This window comes from Chenopodium quinoa, unplaced genomic scaffold (assembly GCF_001683475.1).
Source record: "Chenopodium quinoa cultivar QQ74 unplaced genomic scaffold, ASM168347v1, whole genome shotgun sequence".
Classification (NCBI taxonomy): Eukaryota; Viridiplantae; Streptophyta; class Magnoliopsida; order Caryophyllales; family Amaranthaceae; genus Chenopodium; species Chenopodium quinoa.
In genome coordinates this window covers 3,259,064-3,275,466 of record NW_018743850.1, presented here as the reverse complement: position 1 = coordinate 3,275,466, position 16,403 = coordinate 3,259,064, and the positions used below count along the sequence as shown (strand labels likewise).

General features: G+C 35.1%; 1 protein-coding gene across 4 annotated transcripts; it reads right to left on the bottom strand.

The window, feature by feature from the left end:
- Positions 1-3,689: 3,689 nt before the first annotated feature.
- Positions 3,690-15,578, bottom strand: LOC110685971. Of its 4 annotated transcripts, none has more exons than XM_021862526.1 (10): positions 15,166-15,578; positions 8,431-8,771; positions 8,241-8,335; positions 6,801-6,973; positions 5,920-6,016; positions 5,217-5,327; positions 5,026-5,115; positions 4,589-4,674; positions 4,421-4,485; positions 3,690-4,088 (listed from the first exon to the last, which is right to left on the bottom strand). In XM_021862526.1, the coding sequence occupies exons 2-10, from the start codon at positions 8,663-8,665 to the stop codon at positions 3,982-3,984; spliced, it is 1,059 nt and encodes a 352-aa protein (XP_021718218.1). In that variant the 5' UTR covers positions 8,666-8,771; positions 15,166-15,578; the 3' UTR covers positions 3,690-3,981. The 4 variants fall into 4 exon arrangements, with proteins under 4 accessions (XP_021718218.1, XP_021718220.1, XP_021718219.1 ...); XM_021862528.1 differs by having other exon boundaries at positions 5,920-6,013; positions 15,166-15,567; XM_021862527.1 differs by lacking the exon at positions 15,166-15,578 and having other exon boundaries at positions 8,431-9,119.
- Between the last annotated feature and the right edge of the window lie 825 nt (positions 15,579-16,403).

Below are 16,403 nucleotides of genomic sequence, written 5' to 3'. Positions count from 1 at the left end.
TAGGGTATGTCCTGTGCTGCTGCTGTTCTAATGTCTGGCCAGATCTGCTAGATGTACAAGGCTAGATTGTAGGATCTGCTGGGTGTTTTCTGCCCTGTTCAGAGCAGAGTCTTTCTGGCCATGGTTTGTGCTGTCCTAGTTGATGTCTCTGCTGCAGGCTGGGTGCTGGGGTTGGTTGCTGCTGGTTTTCTAGGGTATTGCAGCTGTGGTTTTGCTGTCGTCTTGTGTTAGCTGGGCTGTGTTGTCTGTCTGTTGCTGGGCTAGGTTGCTGGTGTGCTTTGCTTGAAGCAAGCAGGTCCGGAGCTGCTGTGTTAATTTGCCTATTTTTTTTATTTGCCCTTAATTTGCCTTTTTTTCACTTGATTTATACTGTTGTGTTTTTGTTTTTTCAGCAATGGAGCAAGAGTTTATTGGTTTTGATGAGGATTCTACTGTAAAGAATCAAGATTCTACTGTTCAGAATCAAGATTCTACTCAACGTACCACTAGTGGTAGTAAGCGTGGACGAACATCAGATGTTTGGAGGTATTACACCTTTTTTGATAAGATGGTTGGTCTTGCTCCGATAAAATATGCTCGATGCAATGTTTGCGGTAATGAATATAAAACTCCAGGTAATGCTGGTACTTCAACTTGTAAAGCTCATACTAAGACATGCATGAATAAAAATCCACACCATCCTGGAAATCATGAAAGTGGTGTTGAGCTCCTGTTTAATCAAACACGTCATTTACAATTGCTTGCTAGAGCTATAATTTTGCATTCCTAGCCTTTAAGTATTGTGGAGCATCATGGCCTTAGGGAAGTTTTTACGAATTTGAACCCCAACGTGAATCATGTGTGTAGAAACACTATTTTGAAACATTGTATTGATGAGCATGATAAGTTTAAGTCTTTGTTGTTGCAATCTTTTTCGGGAATTGAAGGTAGAGTTAGCTTCACTTGTGACTTGTGGACAACATGTACTAATCGAGGTTATCTTACTTTAACGGCACATTATGTTGATAAAAATTGGTGTCTTAGGTCTAAAATTCTGAATTTTAGATATTGTGGTCCTCCTCATACTGGTGTTGAGGTAGAAAAATTTGTGTTAAAACTTATTGGGGAGTGGAACCTTCAGGGTAAAGCTTTTGCAATGACTGTTGATAATGCTCGATCCATGGATGTTATGGTTAACCTTTTGAAGAAAGATTTAATGTTGACTTCTCCTCTTCCTTGTAATGGTAAATTTTTTCATATTCGATGTTCAGCTCATGTCTTGAACATTATTGTTCAAAGAGGTTTAAAAGAAGTTGATAGTAGTGTTCAAAAATTGCGTGAGGTTTGTAAATATATTGATTCTTCAGATTCTAGACTCACTCAATTTGAGCATGCTCTTCATGAGGTTAATTGTGTGTTTAATGGAAAGTTACGTCTTGATGTTGTGACTCGTTGGAATGCCACATATACGATGATTCGAAAAGCTTTGGAAGCAAAGGAAGCCTTGAAATTGGTTATTGATAGGTTTATAGGTTATGAATTCAAACTTTCGAATGATGAATGGGATACCCTTACTAAAATATGTAATTTCCTAAAGCCATTTCATGAAATCACTGTGTTATTTTCTGGTTCAGAATATCCTACTGCAAATTTGTATTTTGCTAGTGTTTTAAAAATTGAGCACACAATAAGTAAAGCCCATATAGATCCTAAACTTGCACCCATGGCAAAAGTTATGCTTGAAAAGTTTGAGGGCTATTGGGATGAATATAGTTTGATCCTATCAATTGCTATTGTTCTTGATCCTCGTTATAAGCTTGTTCGAGTGATGAAGATGTTAAAAGTGCTTTATGTTGATGAGGCATGTGTTGAAAAGGCGAAGGTGATTAAAGATGCTCTTTTGGAGTTGTATAACTTTTATTCTTCTTTGTCTTCCGGTTTTACATCAAGTACAAATGCTCCACCCTCCATCCCAGCTGTTATCGAAAATTCAAATAGTCACTTGGATGATGATATATTCAAGGTAATCAATTTCTGATTATTGTGGTTAACAAAATTAATAATTTTATGTTTTAATAAAAGCATTTTGTTTGAACTTTTCTAGTATGTTGATAATGATGATGAGGAGGAGGATGACACATCAAATCGGCCATCGATGGAGATTGATTCTTATTTGTGTACTCCTCGACAACCAATTTATGAAGGGCAGAAGTACGATGTTCTTAAGTATTGGGAATCTCAAAGTAGTGTGTACCCCATATTAGCTGTTATGGCTAGGGATGTTTTGGCCATTCCTATTACATCGGTAGCCTCAGAGTCTTCTTTTAGCATGGGTGGTCGTATTTTAAACAAGTATAGGAGTGCGCTTTTGCCTAAGAATGTTGAGGCGTTGGTGACCACACAAAATTGGTTACGTGGTTATGATTGTGATATTGAAGAAGACGTCCTTGAAATTGGTAAAGAAGTGATAGATGAAAGTTTTGCATCTAATTAAGAAGACATGGATGTTGTATTGTAGTGAACTAGTGATGCTTAATATATATTGTGTTGCTTCATTGCTAAAATGTTTTAATCTCATAGAACAAGTATTAATAGTTTTAGTCACATTACATATTGATATGTTGTTCCTTTTTTTATCTCGAGTTATTGGTTATTATTTATGTCCCGCTAAATATTCATCTTGACCTGCAACCGACTCACTTCGTAAATGATCTGCATCGACCCACACTGACCCACCCAATAACCACTCCTAGTAGTAAGTAGTTTGTAAACGGTTCGATTTATAAGGATTCGGTTCATAAACAGTTCGGTTTATAAATGGTTCGGTTTATAAACGGTCCGGTTTGTAAACGGTTCGGTTTGTAAACGGTTCGGTTTGTAAACGGTTCGGTTTATAACGGTTCGGTTTATAACGGTTTTTATGCCAGTTTAAACGGTTTCGGGTTAGAAACGGTTCGGTTTATTTTCGGTTCGGTTTCCTTTCCAGTTCGGTTTAGATTTGGTTCGGTTCTAAAACGGTTTAACATTACTCGGATCGGTTCGGTTTCGGGTTTACTAAAATGCGGTTCGGGTCGGTTTTCGATTTCAAAAAATCGGTTTTTAATCGGTTCGGTTCTCATTCGGATCGGTTTGAATCGGTTCGGTTCGGTTCGGTTTTTGACAGTGCTATATGTTGTAATAAGTAATGGACATGAGATTGGGGTTCTAACCCTAACACATACATGCGCTTAATAATTTTTAATACAGCATGATAAATGTTTTTCTGAAAATTCAGTACATAATAGTTTTGCCACGCGTCTACTTTCGTAATTAAGCTTAGTTTGGAGAATCATCCGACAATTTATTCATTTATCAAGTAATGTAATGGGGTGAAAGAGCTAATTTTGGTACACCTATCTTGAGAGCACAAATTTTTGTACTCGTCCCACTGAAAGTTTTCCCCAAATCAATTTTAGGTGAGTAAATCATTTTCTGTATAGGTCGTAAATTCTTCTAAGGGTTAACCCAACTTTTAGCTGGCTAACAGAGTAACAGTTGTAGGCTTCCTATAACTTAAGTACCTCATATTCACGGTCAGCTACACAAATGGTTGGCAATATTACCTAACTCGTCTGTTTGAAACTATGAAAACATTAGTCTTGTTTTTGGTAACTAAATGAAAGCATTAGTCATACTGAAACAAGTCGCATAAATCAAGTCCAACACATGAATACCAACAAATTTAAACACTTTAGCTATTTTTTTTTTTTTTCCAAAAATCAACATTTTGTTTTTTATTGTATCATACAATCAGCGTTCTTGTCAATGCAAGCATAAACCCTATCTTACTATCTACCCACCCCAAAAACTCACTTTAACACCAAAATATGAGATCGAAACAGTGGTATGATCACATTCACAGCCAAGCAAAATGATAAAAGAAAAGGGAACCAGTTAACCGGAAATGGACTAAGTGAACAAAAAGAACCTGCTTCATAATAGTGTAATCATCTCTGGTGACATTTACATTATTTTAAGAAATTCGGCAAAGCTTGGGTATTTTGGTTCCCAACCGATTTCAGCACGAGTTTTGGAGTTGTTCAATCTTTTACCAAGTGAATCATTTGCACCTGCGACAAGAAATTCCAGATACTAGTTAAACAAGGTTTTCCAGAGTGCATAATGCTAAGAGGCATTTGAAAGCTGCCACCTTAATCGATATGAGTAGTTAAGAACAAAAAGAAAAAGTCAAGTAACAACCAAATCCAATTTTCACAAATCTCAAGATGCAAAGAAGAAATAAGTTCTGAATACGAGATATGATACAATCTTATTAAATTGGTGAGACGAAGATATCTACATGTATAAACCTTAATTGGGGAAGTATGCTCTTTTTGCAATCTACTGTACTTCATTAGATTTAGACAACAAGCATTCAAACTTCTTGTCCTAAGTCCAATACCTGTAAAACCCTCAAACCTCCCACTGAATTTTCCACTCTGAATAACCAGGTCCATAATTTCTTGCCTGCACAGAATAGAAGGGTAAATTCACAAGATTAGGAAAAGTAACTAACTGAATTATTAATCAGTACAGCAGTATGCTAGGAGATCCAATATACGAAAAATACCTTGATAAAGGATGATTGTCACAACCTAGGAAGACCCTCGAACGTAAATTCTTTTTCAAGATTGCTATTGCTAGTGATGCAGCATCCTGACAGGAAATTACCACAAAAAAAGTGTGAAGTGCACAAGGAGTACCAATATGATCAACTGGATATATCACATGATATACTGAAGAAACAAGCTAAACATTCAAAACAAAATACAGCATAATGTTGCACTTGTACCTATAATTGTTTAAAATACATCTCATGCTGCATACAAAATATCAGAATGCCAAACAGCATGGACCTTCAATTGATAGCCAATGACCAATATAACTTAAACTAAGAATCCTATGAAATTCAAATTTAATGTAACCGTGCTCCAAAAAGGTAATCACTGAACTATGATGATAGCATGATAGGAAAAAGTAGTAGTTATCATGAGTTAAAGGTTTTACTTCATAGTGAATAAGGTTGACAAAGTGACCTGGGCGAAGATCACTCTTTCCTTGCTTCAACCAATAAGTGTGAGCACCTCTATCAGCTTTGTATTAAGAGTTGAGGTTATTAACAACTTAAATTTCTATTAAATACTTGGAATTAGAAATGCAAATCAGCAGATCTATAAAAGAAAATTGATAAAGGATATATAGAGTCCTGCCAGTCGAAGAACACAACCGCCATTATCTAGAACAACGTTCTCCGCTTTTAGAAGGACGTCTGTTCTAGGGCTCTTTCCCATTCGTACAGTAGGGGTTTCCTGTAAAACCATCAAGAAAAAGAGACTCTGTTAATGTCAGAAATATGCAAACCTGGTACTTAAATGCAAGAAATTTGAAATGTTCAAAAATCTGACAGCTTAATCAAAATCTGTTGACACATAAAAACTGCAAGAAGTGGACAAATATATTCCAGCCACTAAGGCTAGTTGAGGCCTGGACCAACAATCTCTTATGAATTGGGACTATATTAAATAATTTGAACAACTCTTGTTGCATTTTAGGCAATTAACACAAGTCTGCAGGGCTGTGTTCTTCCATCAATAATCCAAGATGAGGAATTTGCTTCATTCATGAAATATACTGCAATGATGTAAACGGGAAAAGAATAATCCACGGGGACATCTGGGAAAGCATTGCTGAAGAAAATATGATATGAAAAACATGGCTATCTTGATGTATATGAATTTATGAATACATAGTTCTGGATCAATATGCAAATGGTATATAGAGGTATCTTCCTTCAATAAAAGAGATCAGATAAAAAGTCATATATGTAAGCAACAAATGTTGACATAGAAAAATATAAGCCCATATGATGATAATAACAATGTAGTACAAGAGATATAACACCTCATCACAATTTCCATTGTCAGTACAGTCAACTAGTCCAGAGCTTGAAGTGAAAACAAATGATCCTTTACCATTCCAGCTTGATGCTGCTTCCCTGCTTGCAATGCCATGGAAATAATTGGCACGACAATCAAATAAGGTTCAGGTAGTTATAAAATTCATTTACTTCAGCAAATCAACAAGTATATATAAACAAAGAAAGTATTGTCAAGTTGGCCCATGATTACATGAACATAAAATTTGCTAATCAAAACACAGTAACATTAATGCTTAGATCCTACTCATCCTAGGGGATCATTTAAAGAGAGCACATTGAGTCAAATGATTACCTGTGCAGAGTGTGGGTCAAGACTCAAGATGTTCAATACATCAACATACACAAGCTGGAAACTTAATAGGAATGATTTTATTCGGTTAGGTCTGGATTGAAGGTAAAAATGTTCAATACATGTTCAATAGTGACATATGGGACCTGATTATTCACAGGCATTCACTTGATGAGTTGATGCAACTGATTGTGCATCTATTATGTGTGTGCTGGAAGTCCGGCATGACAAATATTTGATTTTAGGATGGTTGTGTTTTACTGCTGCAAGGCCGTAGTAGACAAGTAAATTATGTTAAATATTCGTAACATATGATCTTAAATAATTAGATTTGTCCAATTCTATCTCACCTCAAGTAGATTAAGCTTAGCATTAAAGCCAGATCCAAAAGCTTGAGCTATTGAAAATTTCGGTCGGTTTATCTTCGTTCTTTCTAGTCTTTGCCATTAATATCCTTTGCTGAATGTCCTTGAATTTAGGTTTGATGTAGATTTCATAATAAAATGATCACTTCATCATAGAATAGGATGTGACATTCAAGGCGTATTCACTCACCTAACATCGCCTGCATAATCTGGACTCTTTGATGGAGGAGCACAAAAAATAACATATGGAAACTGACAAGGTAGCATAGCTTCCTTCACTGAAGGAGTTATTCCAATATTTATCAATTCATCATGATTATCTGTGGTCGCAGTCTTCCCATAGATTTGACATCCTGGAAAATTCTAGACAGCAAAAAGACGTATCAGAATTTTCTTCTTCAACAATAGGATATCGAAACAAAAAATACTCTGTTACATAAAAAGCACACTAACTTTGGAGTTTGGATTGTCATTCACCATTCCTATGAACAATTATCTTAAAACAATATCTTGCCAAATTCAAAAACCAAACAATTAACTTCAGTACCAAAAAAGAAGAGTCAAACTCTCACAAGCACATGCAAGGATTTGACATAAAGTAACCAAAATATTGTTATTTAAGGGAAATTAACCTGGACTACCAAAGTTTACCCTCTTAAACAACAATAAGTCTAAGTTTGCAATTTAATGCCAATAATCCAAAGTCTGAAACTAGTGTACAAGAATACACCAATCCATTTACTATTTCTCTAATGTGGGCAAGTATCTCACTCCTCTCCTTTCTCATCTCTTTCTCCTTTCACTGCATTCTAGAAAACCATATCACATGCTACAATTCTGCTAAAATCTCCTGCAGTGGCTATCTGTGATAAGCCTCAGAAATATTAAATCTACTCTTCTCAAAGCAGTAGCTTTTTTCTTGATCTTGAAAAAACCTAGGGTAGCTTAATCTCCATAGCTACCTAACTTTACTATGCCTCAATTTTATCAGGTCCTTTATTTTTGTCTTCGATTGGTATACAATTGTGATTTGTTTTTGTAACAGAAGCAATAGCTTCTCTGGTTTTGGTAGCAGGTTACAGAAATTGGTTACGGGAATGGATTTAAGTGTATTTGACATGATAATTAACATCCTAATATCCATGGAAATGCAGTACCATCCCCAAACTTGTGTTTTCGTACATAAACGCCCAAAACTACCCAATATCACCCCAAACGGTAATGGAAATATGTGGAGACAATTTGAGGCGAAAATTCGTTACCATGGGAATCATTACCAACGTTTACTACCACTTACCAAACGGGCGTTAAGGGTTATGGCCATAAATTCTCAGTAACTATTGTACCTTTACAATTTACAATCCAGCAAGATCAACATCTATTATCCAGGAACCATATGTGATTAAATAAACATAGTTACTAAAACTGTCATCAAATATGCCAGTACTCAGTAGCCCACTACAAGTTTGGGTACGGTACACAATTTGGTACCAAAGTATTGCTAATCAAGCCAAAATGTACCAAATTCACATACAAAGTATTAATTTTTCTTTATCAGTTCTCGAGGAATTAAACTGTTTTACAAACGAAAGAAATAGAGGTAGAAATGCAATAGAAATAGCGATTATACCTGACTCCATTGTTGAGCTACCAAGCGACCAAGAACACCAGGTCCAACAATTAGCAAATCACTCTCACCAACTACCACAGACGATGATGATGTTCCTGATTAACATTAAAGTGTCAATTGATTGAAACTTCTTAAGTGTATAATTGTCGAAATCGGAACAATAATTGAAAGGGGAGAGAAAGTAGCTAACCAACAGAGGCGGAGGAAGAGGTTGCTCGAACAGTGGAAGCCATTGATGACGACGACAATGACAATGACAATTGTAGAAAATTGGAATTAGGGTTTGAATTAGGAAATTGGGGATGAGAATAGTACGAGGTCCAAAAATTTGAAGAAAGAGGAAATTTGGGGGAGTTAGAGTTTGAGTGTCTAAATGTTTTGAGAGATGGAATGCCGCTGATAGCGTGGGTGCTTGCCATTATCATTGGAGAGGATTTGAGTTTTAGTTGAGCTCTTTTGAGTGAGTAAAGGGAAGAGGGATGTGACAGGGGTTGTTTGACAGTTGGTGCGTAGGAATAGAGTTGTCAAAATCTGATCAGACAAAATTCAACTGGTGTGAATATTTCATGTTGCATAAATACTCCGTAGAGAATGAGGGATATTTCAAGTGGTTAAAACTTTCCTTTCGATTTCACCAATGTCACATGTCATCTCATTTAACCTTTCTTTTTTTAATCCCCTCATATTAAAAAAAGAAAAAAAAAAAGGAAAAAAAAAAGACTCACTAGCTTTAATTAAATACATGTATGAATGTTGTTTGGTTCACTTTCCTCCAACTTAATATCTTCTACAATGACATTTAATTTTCACCCCTTCTTCTCCTTTATAAACTACTAGATGAATCCCGTGCGATACACGATTTATTTGTATTTTTTAAAACAAATATATTTTGTATTTATGTGATAAAATTTGTTATTTTATTCGATGTACATGGTATAATATTTAACATTTTTATTTTAAAATATTTTGTGAATTTTCTCTCGTTCGCTATATAATTAGATCAAATTCCTTATCTCAAAAGATAATATTTTATATATAATTAATTTAAGCTTTAAAATTTCATTCGCCAATTTTACTTATATGGCATATAAATAATCCATCATTATTAATTTCGCCAATTTGTATAATTTAAGTTCAATAAATATAATTGTAAACAGATATCTATGTTATTATTAATTTGAAATTATATTTGTTGAACTTAAATTATTTTCACTTAACTGAAAGTATTTTCACCAAACTAATATTTTTATTAAAACTTATTTTTATTGTTTCTCTAATATTTTCTTAAATAAGTTAAATAACAACGCATTTTGTATGCGGCTAGCCACACCATCTGGTCGGACAAAGTAATACCTAGTTTGAAAATTGCCCGAGTAGCCCTTGTAATCGTAACCTCGAACATTAACTAAGTAACCCCTATCTATAGCATTGATTGAGTAACCACTATAACACTAACCAAGTAACCTTTATAGAACTAACGAATTAACTTTTGTAATAGTTGGTGACACAGTTTGGCCAGCTACGTATGAAAGTTTGTGATTAAATATAATATAAATGGATCTTATTTTAAAGAACTTTTTAAAACGAATTTGATGATGGAAATAGAACAGAGTTATAGGATGTTTATTAAAAGTTATGATTAATTTTGTACATATGAAATATTAGAATTCTATCGATAATAAAACTCTATACAACAATTTTATCTTAAAAATCTATCCAAAAATTGCTAACTTAGTGATATGATGTGTCACAATAATACTTTTTTTTTTGCCTACGTGGCACAACACTTGGCGAAAAACTGGAATGCCAAGTGTCGTTGTCTCGTGACCTGGCTGCGAGACCAGCTTTATATATTAGTGATATGATATGATATTAATTTATTTTTCAATAAAAATATATTATAAAATAAAAATTTATATTGTATACCTATAATTGCATGGGCTAGGCTAGTTATGCATTAAAAATACAAGCAGTTTTTAAAAAATATTGAGTGGAAAAAACTTGCATGGATGGTCCACAATAATATTTGTGAACGTGAGATTTATACGCATATAACTAATGTAATTATATAGTTAATTAATTGAATTTTAGGAAGATAATTAATTGAATAGAGTAAAATTTTAGGATGGTAATTAATTGCATAGAGTAAAATTTTGCTAGTCTTTAAGCCCGTTCGATCCACGGGTTATTACTTAGGTTATTTTATAAAACCTCCATTTCATATTATTTGCAACTTTAGAATATTTTATATCTTACAAATAATACCTCAAAGTTGCAAATAATATGAAACAAAGGTGGTATATAGGTATATTTTTCAATAGTTGAAAGTTTTGATATAAAATATGAAGTAATTGTTTCATGACCATTAAGGTGAAACTTAAAAGGAGAAAAAGAGTGAGGGTGGAATTGTGGAAAAAGATGAAGGAATTTAGTTAGGTATATATACATAAATATTGTAGGATATGAAATGACATATTAGTTTAAGTTATTTCAACAAAAAAAAAAAAAAAAAAGAGATGAAAAGACAATTTTTTTTTTTATTTTTTTTTATTTTATATTATACTTCATATGTTTATGTAATGTTAACTATCAACTTTATTTTATTATGGTGGAAATGAAACACTTCATTTTCTTACTTAAATTAAAAAGGGGATACAATATATATATAAAGACTTTAACATTATATAATATATTAATTTTTTTTTATATTAAAAAGAGAAAATATTAAAAAGAAAAAAAATAAAGGAAAGATCAAGGGAGGTGACATGTGGCATATGAGTGATTTGTTATGACATGTGGCATAAGAATGATTTATGGTTTGTGTTTTTAAATACTCCGTATTAGATTTTAGGATGGTAATTAATTGAATAGAGTAAATTTTGTTTTAGGTAGAGTTTATTTGGAGATTAAATTTTTTAGATTGAAGACAATAGGGTAATGGCTAGTCAAAAAAATTAATAATAACAATAATACTAATACTAATAATAATAATAATAATTAAAAAAAATTGAAGGAGACGGAACCATATGAGGATATTGATATAATACAAAAAAGCTAGATGCCGATCGAAAAAAAAAAAAAAAGTAAGTGACACATTTTTAATAAAAACGGCCACTTAGAAGTGACGCACTTAAAAAATGGAGGGAGTGTATATAGAATTTTCACTACAAGAATTAGGTCGATTTTTTACGGACTGGTTCTGACAATTTTGTCGGAAAATATGTATTTTCTGACGGATTTTTCCGTCGGAAAGTACCTTTTCCGATGGATTTTTATTCCGTCGGAAATTACCATTTCCAACGCATTTTTATTCAGTTGGAGAATTTCCGTCGGAATATAATAATAAAAAAAATTAGAAACCCTAAATCCCTTTCTCCTTCTCTCTGATTTTACGCTCTGTCCTTCTCCTTCTCTCTCCTCTTCTTCTTCTCTTTCTCACTTCTTCTTCTTCTTCTTCTTCTTCTTCTTCTTCTTCTTCTTCTTCTTCTTCTTCTTCTTCTTCTCTTTCTCACTTCTCTTTCTCGTCTTTTTCTCCTCTCCTCTTCCTTCTCTCCTCTTCTTTCCGTTCTTTCCTCTTCTCTTTATTCTCTTCTCTTTCTCGGCGGTTTGTGGGGTGGTGTTGATGCGAAATAGTCGCCGGAAATTTTGGTTGGTGGTTGGTTTGGCTTTAAGGATGGTGTTTCGGGGGTTTTTATGTGTCCTGCGGGAGAGTTACGTCACTAAGTCCGGATCCTTGTCGCCTATACATGCACACAAACGGAAGCTCCAGATGCTCGGAGTTTCGCCTCCAACGATCAAGTTAGAACGTGTCGAAGTAAGGTAAAATGCGAAAAGTAAAAGAATCTTCTCGGATCCCGAGATCAGGTGTTCTCTGATTTAAGAGAATAATTAATGCTGTAATAATTGTACATGTCCCCTAAAATGGGGTAAATGTCCTTATATATAGGACATAGGGGAGTGTGCCCTTGCATAGGTCAATCTGACCAACCCAATTTGGGCTGTGCCGTTTTGCGGCGCCTAGGGAAATGAGCCTGACAAGGCTGCTGATACCCATTTCTCTGCCTGCCATGTGTCATGTCCTGGTTGGTCCTTTGTGGACAATTTCTAGGGTGACACGTGTGACATTCTTACTAGTCCACGCGGCTGGGGTAAAAATACCCAAATCTTTTGCCCCTCACAAGGGTGACGTGGCGTGCCACATGGCGCCTATGACAAGTGTCACACATGCAATGGTGTACAGTACTTTTACTGTTCACCTTTTGGAGTAAATCTCGGAATTGCCCCTGGGATTTTATCCCTCTATAAATAGTTTTTTTTACCCCCCCTCATTTTCACACGTTTACAAAAAATCTTTGAGAGAGACTTTGACATCTGAGAGAAAAACTTCTGCCACCTGTTCTTTGTCCGCCTGCATTGCAGCCGTCTCAAGCTCCGAACAGATCAACAGTACCTTCATTTCAAAGGCACCACCTGTTTTTCTTTCTCTTTTCTCTTTATTTACCGCCTGTGCTTGTTTTTTTCTTCGCTTTTGAAAATGGTTTCACAAACACACACGACACGGCTTAGGATAACGATCAGCCAGTCACCTATGACGGTTGAATCTAGAACTAGGAGTGCTGGTTGCCCCTTCTTGTACTCCCCCTTGCGAACATCCCCGAATGCGACCGTCTCTATGTATGTATAGGACACTATGGCCAGAACGAAGAGAACGGCCAGAGAGAAAAATGAGGGCGGCTCTTTTAGGGCGCCGGTTAGTGAGGTCTTTGACCATCCGCCCAGCTCTTCAAGTACACCAGGGACTCAATTCTGAGGGAGTCTGGAGATGAGGGTACACCTGGTGACTCTATTTTGCGAGAGTTAGGGGATGAGCTAAAGAGTGATAGATGCTTTTGGCTCGGTTCACCGGTCGTCCCATTCGGACGCTAGACCAGGCGACTTTGAGGCTGGATCAGGGTCGTCTTCTTCAGATAAGGAGTTTGAGAGCTCCGAAGCGGAATCTTTGCTGCTTGCTTAGGCGAGAGCGGCTCCCTCCATGGAGAGGGGTGAGGGAGAGGCCACCACCTCTCACCGGGAGGAATTTGCCGCCTATTATCATCATATTACGGCCAGCAGATGGAAGTCCATGCTTAAGAAGCTGGCGAATTTCAAGCTACCCATGTCATGGAGTATGGATATGAAGTCCATATTCTTGATTTTGAAGACACATTCATATGGCCGGCTAGGTCAAGCTACGAGGACCAGTGTTTTGGCTGCTATGAGGCGGCCATTCAAGCTGGCTGAAGATTGTGCGTTGGAGATACTAAAGATGGATGTGGAGTTGCTTTGCAATATCAATTCTTATCGTGACTCCTCTTTAGTTTATGAAGCAGTTCATCAAAAGTTAAGCAAATTGTCTTTGGAAATCGTAAGGTCTCCCTATTCTATTAGTTGTATTGGATTTAATGGCAACACTCCGTTACATTGAATGAATCATCTAAATTGCTCAGGTACTCTGTCCTCCATTTTCTTTTATTCTATATCTAATTTATTGCTTATCTGAATATTTTTACTCTTTGCTAAGACCGTGATCAAACTTCCATTTGAGTGAAAGTGTTGTCCCATATTAATAGTGTAAAAGTAAGAGGGACTATTGTGATGTTTAACCCACATTGAAAAAAGAGAAAATTACCCCTTCATAAGGCTAAAGGCTACTCCGCAATTGTCACATGGTTTTTAGGTGAAACCTTCTTGAACTTATATAGACATCCAGGCCAAGACCCCTTTATCATACATAGTATATATTTCCTCCGTTTTTTATTAAATGCATTACTTCTCAACTTTCGGACTTCTGAGCAATTTTTATAGTAAAGAGAAAGAGGAGTCATGTGATATGAAAGAGAGAGATATAATTTGTTGACAATAAAAGAGAGTGATGCACTAAATTAAAACTTCTATATATAGAAAGTGATGCGTCTATAAAAACGGAGTAAGTATATTAAAATGATGAAGTAGTTGAATGCATAACAAAGTACATAACAACACATCATGGTGAGGGAGGGGTGGTTGGGGGTTTTCAGGGGTAGGGGAAGGGTTTTCATGGAGGTTGCAGTGGTGATTAGGAAGGGGTTTTAGGGAAGAGGGGGTGGTGATTTAAAGAGAAGGGGAAGGAGCTACAGCTAGAGTGAGGAGGGGCAGCGGATCGGCGAGACTGGCTGGGTCATGGTGGAGGTTCCTCGGGGGAGGGGGAAGGGCTAGGGGTTTCGGATTTTCTTTTTTTAAAAATTAATTTTTTAAAATTCTCTTTTTACTTTTTTTATATTTTTTAATTTTTGGACCAATCACAATTTGATATGGGTTAAGTAATTTGTTATGACAAGTCATTGACTATTTTTTTACTTGTTTAGGATTGAAGAAAGTAAACAACTACCAAAATTAATAATCCAGAGATTATTATAAAACAATCCAAAAAAATTTGAAAATCCAATGGATGAACTTTGACATCGATAGTAACTTGTACAATCAGAACACTCTCAATCATCAAACTATTCGTTCACCTCTATAATCAAATAACATCAATCAACAAAACTTGCGTTCATATTTCTTCTCAAATTCACCAAAAAGATGCCTTGTAACAAATGTAGTCTTTCCTAGCATATCCAATTATATATATATATATATAATCAACCCTTCCTCCAACTTTTATTTTTATAATCACAAACAATTAAAACAATAATCAACCCAATATCAATTACAATTACAAAAAACTTAGATAACATACCCACATAGATCAAAACCCTAATCACATCCAAAAAATTCGAAAACAAATTTACCAAATCATGTGTTTTTGTATAAAAAAATTATAATTTCCCCAGAAATTTAGATACGAAATACTTCGTATGTTATTGATTTAAATAAATTATAAACCAAAACGAAATAGGAAAATTACCTAAGCCACCATCACCAATATGAACAAGCTTGAATCTTTGGTAATCAACAACAAGAATACAAATCGACTTTAATCTTGATTTACACAATCTGTACCTAACGATCAGCTACTAAAACAGAGAGAAGGAGACCGAAGAGAAGGTGAAGATGATGAAAAATGAGATGATGTTCCATGGAGAAGTTGGATATTAAAGAATATAGAGAAGAAATGGAACAAAGAAATATTATTGAGGCTTGAATGAGAAGAAGAATCAGTCGGATACTTACAGGAGAACAGTGGCGGAGCCAAAAATTTTAAAAGGGACAAATAAATATCGCTTAGTTTGACAAACATGTCGGAACACACTTATACTTAAATAGTTCAAGTATTACAACTCAAAATTTCTTAAATATAGAGTACTTAGTAAAAAAAAAAAAGCCAACATCATGTACCAATTCTTCCTCTAGATATATACTTATGGGATTAGAATTTTTGAACAATTTAAACATTAATAATGTAGCTAATTAGATGCACGGTTTATAATTCCCTATTGTACTACAATTAGCACTGTCAAAAACCGAACCGAACCGGTGAAACCGAACCATTTCAACCGATCCGAATGAGAATCGAACCGATTAAAAACCGAAAACCGACCCGAACCGCATGTTAGTAAAACCGAAACCGAACCGATCCGAGTAAACGTTAAACTGTTTAAGAACCGAACCAAATCTAAACCGAACTGAAAGGAAACCGAACCGAAAATGAACTGAACCGTTTCTAACCCGAAACCGTTTGAACTGGCATAAAAACCGTTTACACCGAACCGTTAACAAACTACAACCCGTTTGCACCGAACCGTTTATAAACCGGACTTATTATAAACCGAACCGCTTATAAACCGAACCGTTTATAACCTGAATCGCTTATAATTCGAACCGTTTACAAACCACTTTCTACTAGGGGTGGTTATTGGGCGGGTCAGTGTAGGTCAATAACGTTATTAAAGAATAAATGTCCAAGATTCTTAAAAAAAAAAATCAAAAAATTATACAATAGATGTCAATATTTGGGATTAGAGCTACTGAAGTACAAAAATTTTGTAATTTTGATTTTATACTCAAGTTTGTTTATCATTCTCATTTTATAGCTTATGGAAAGATTAGTCTCCTTAACTAGAATAATTGATGAGTTGATGTTCGATTAACTATTCTTATATTTTTAATCAATTATTAGGTACGTAGCTCATATATTTTATTCAC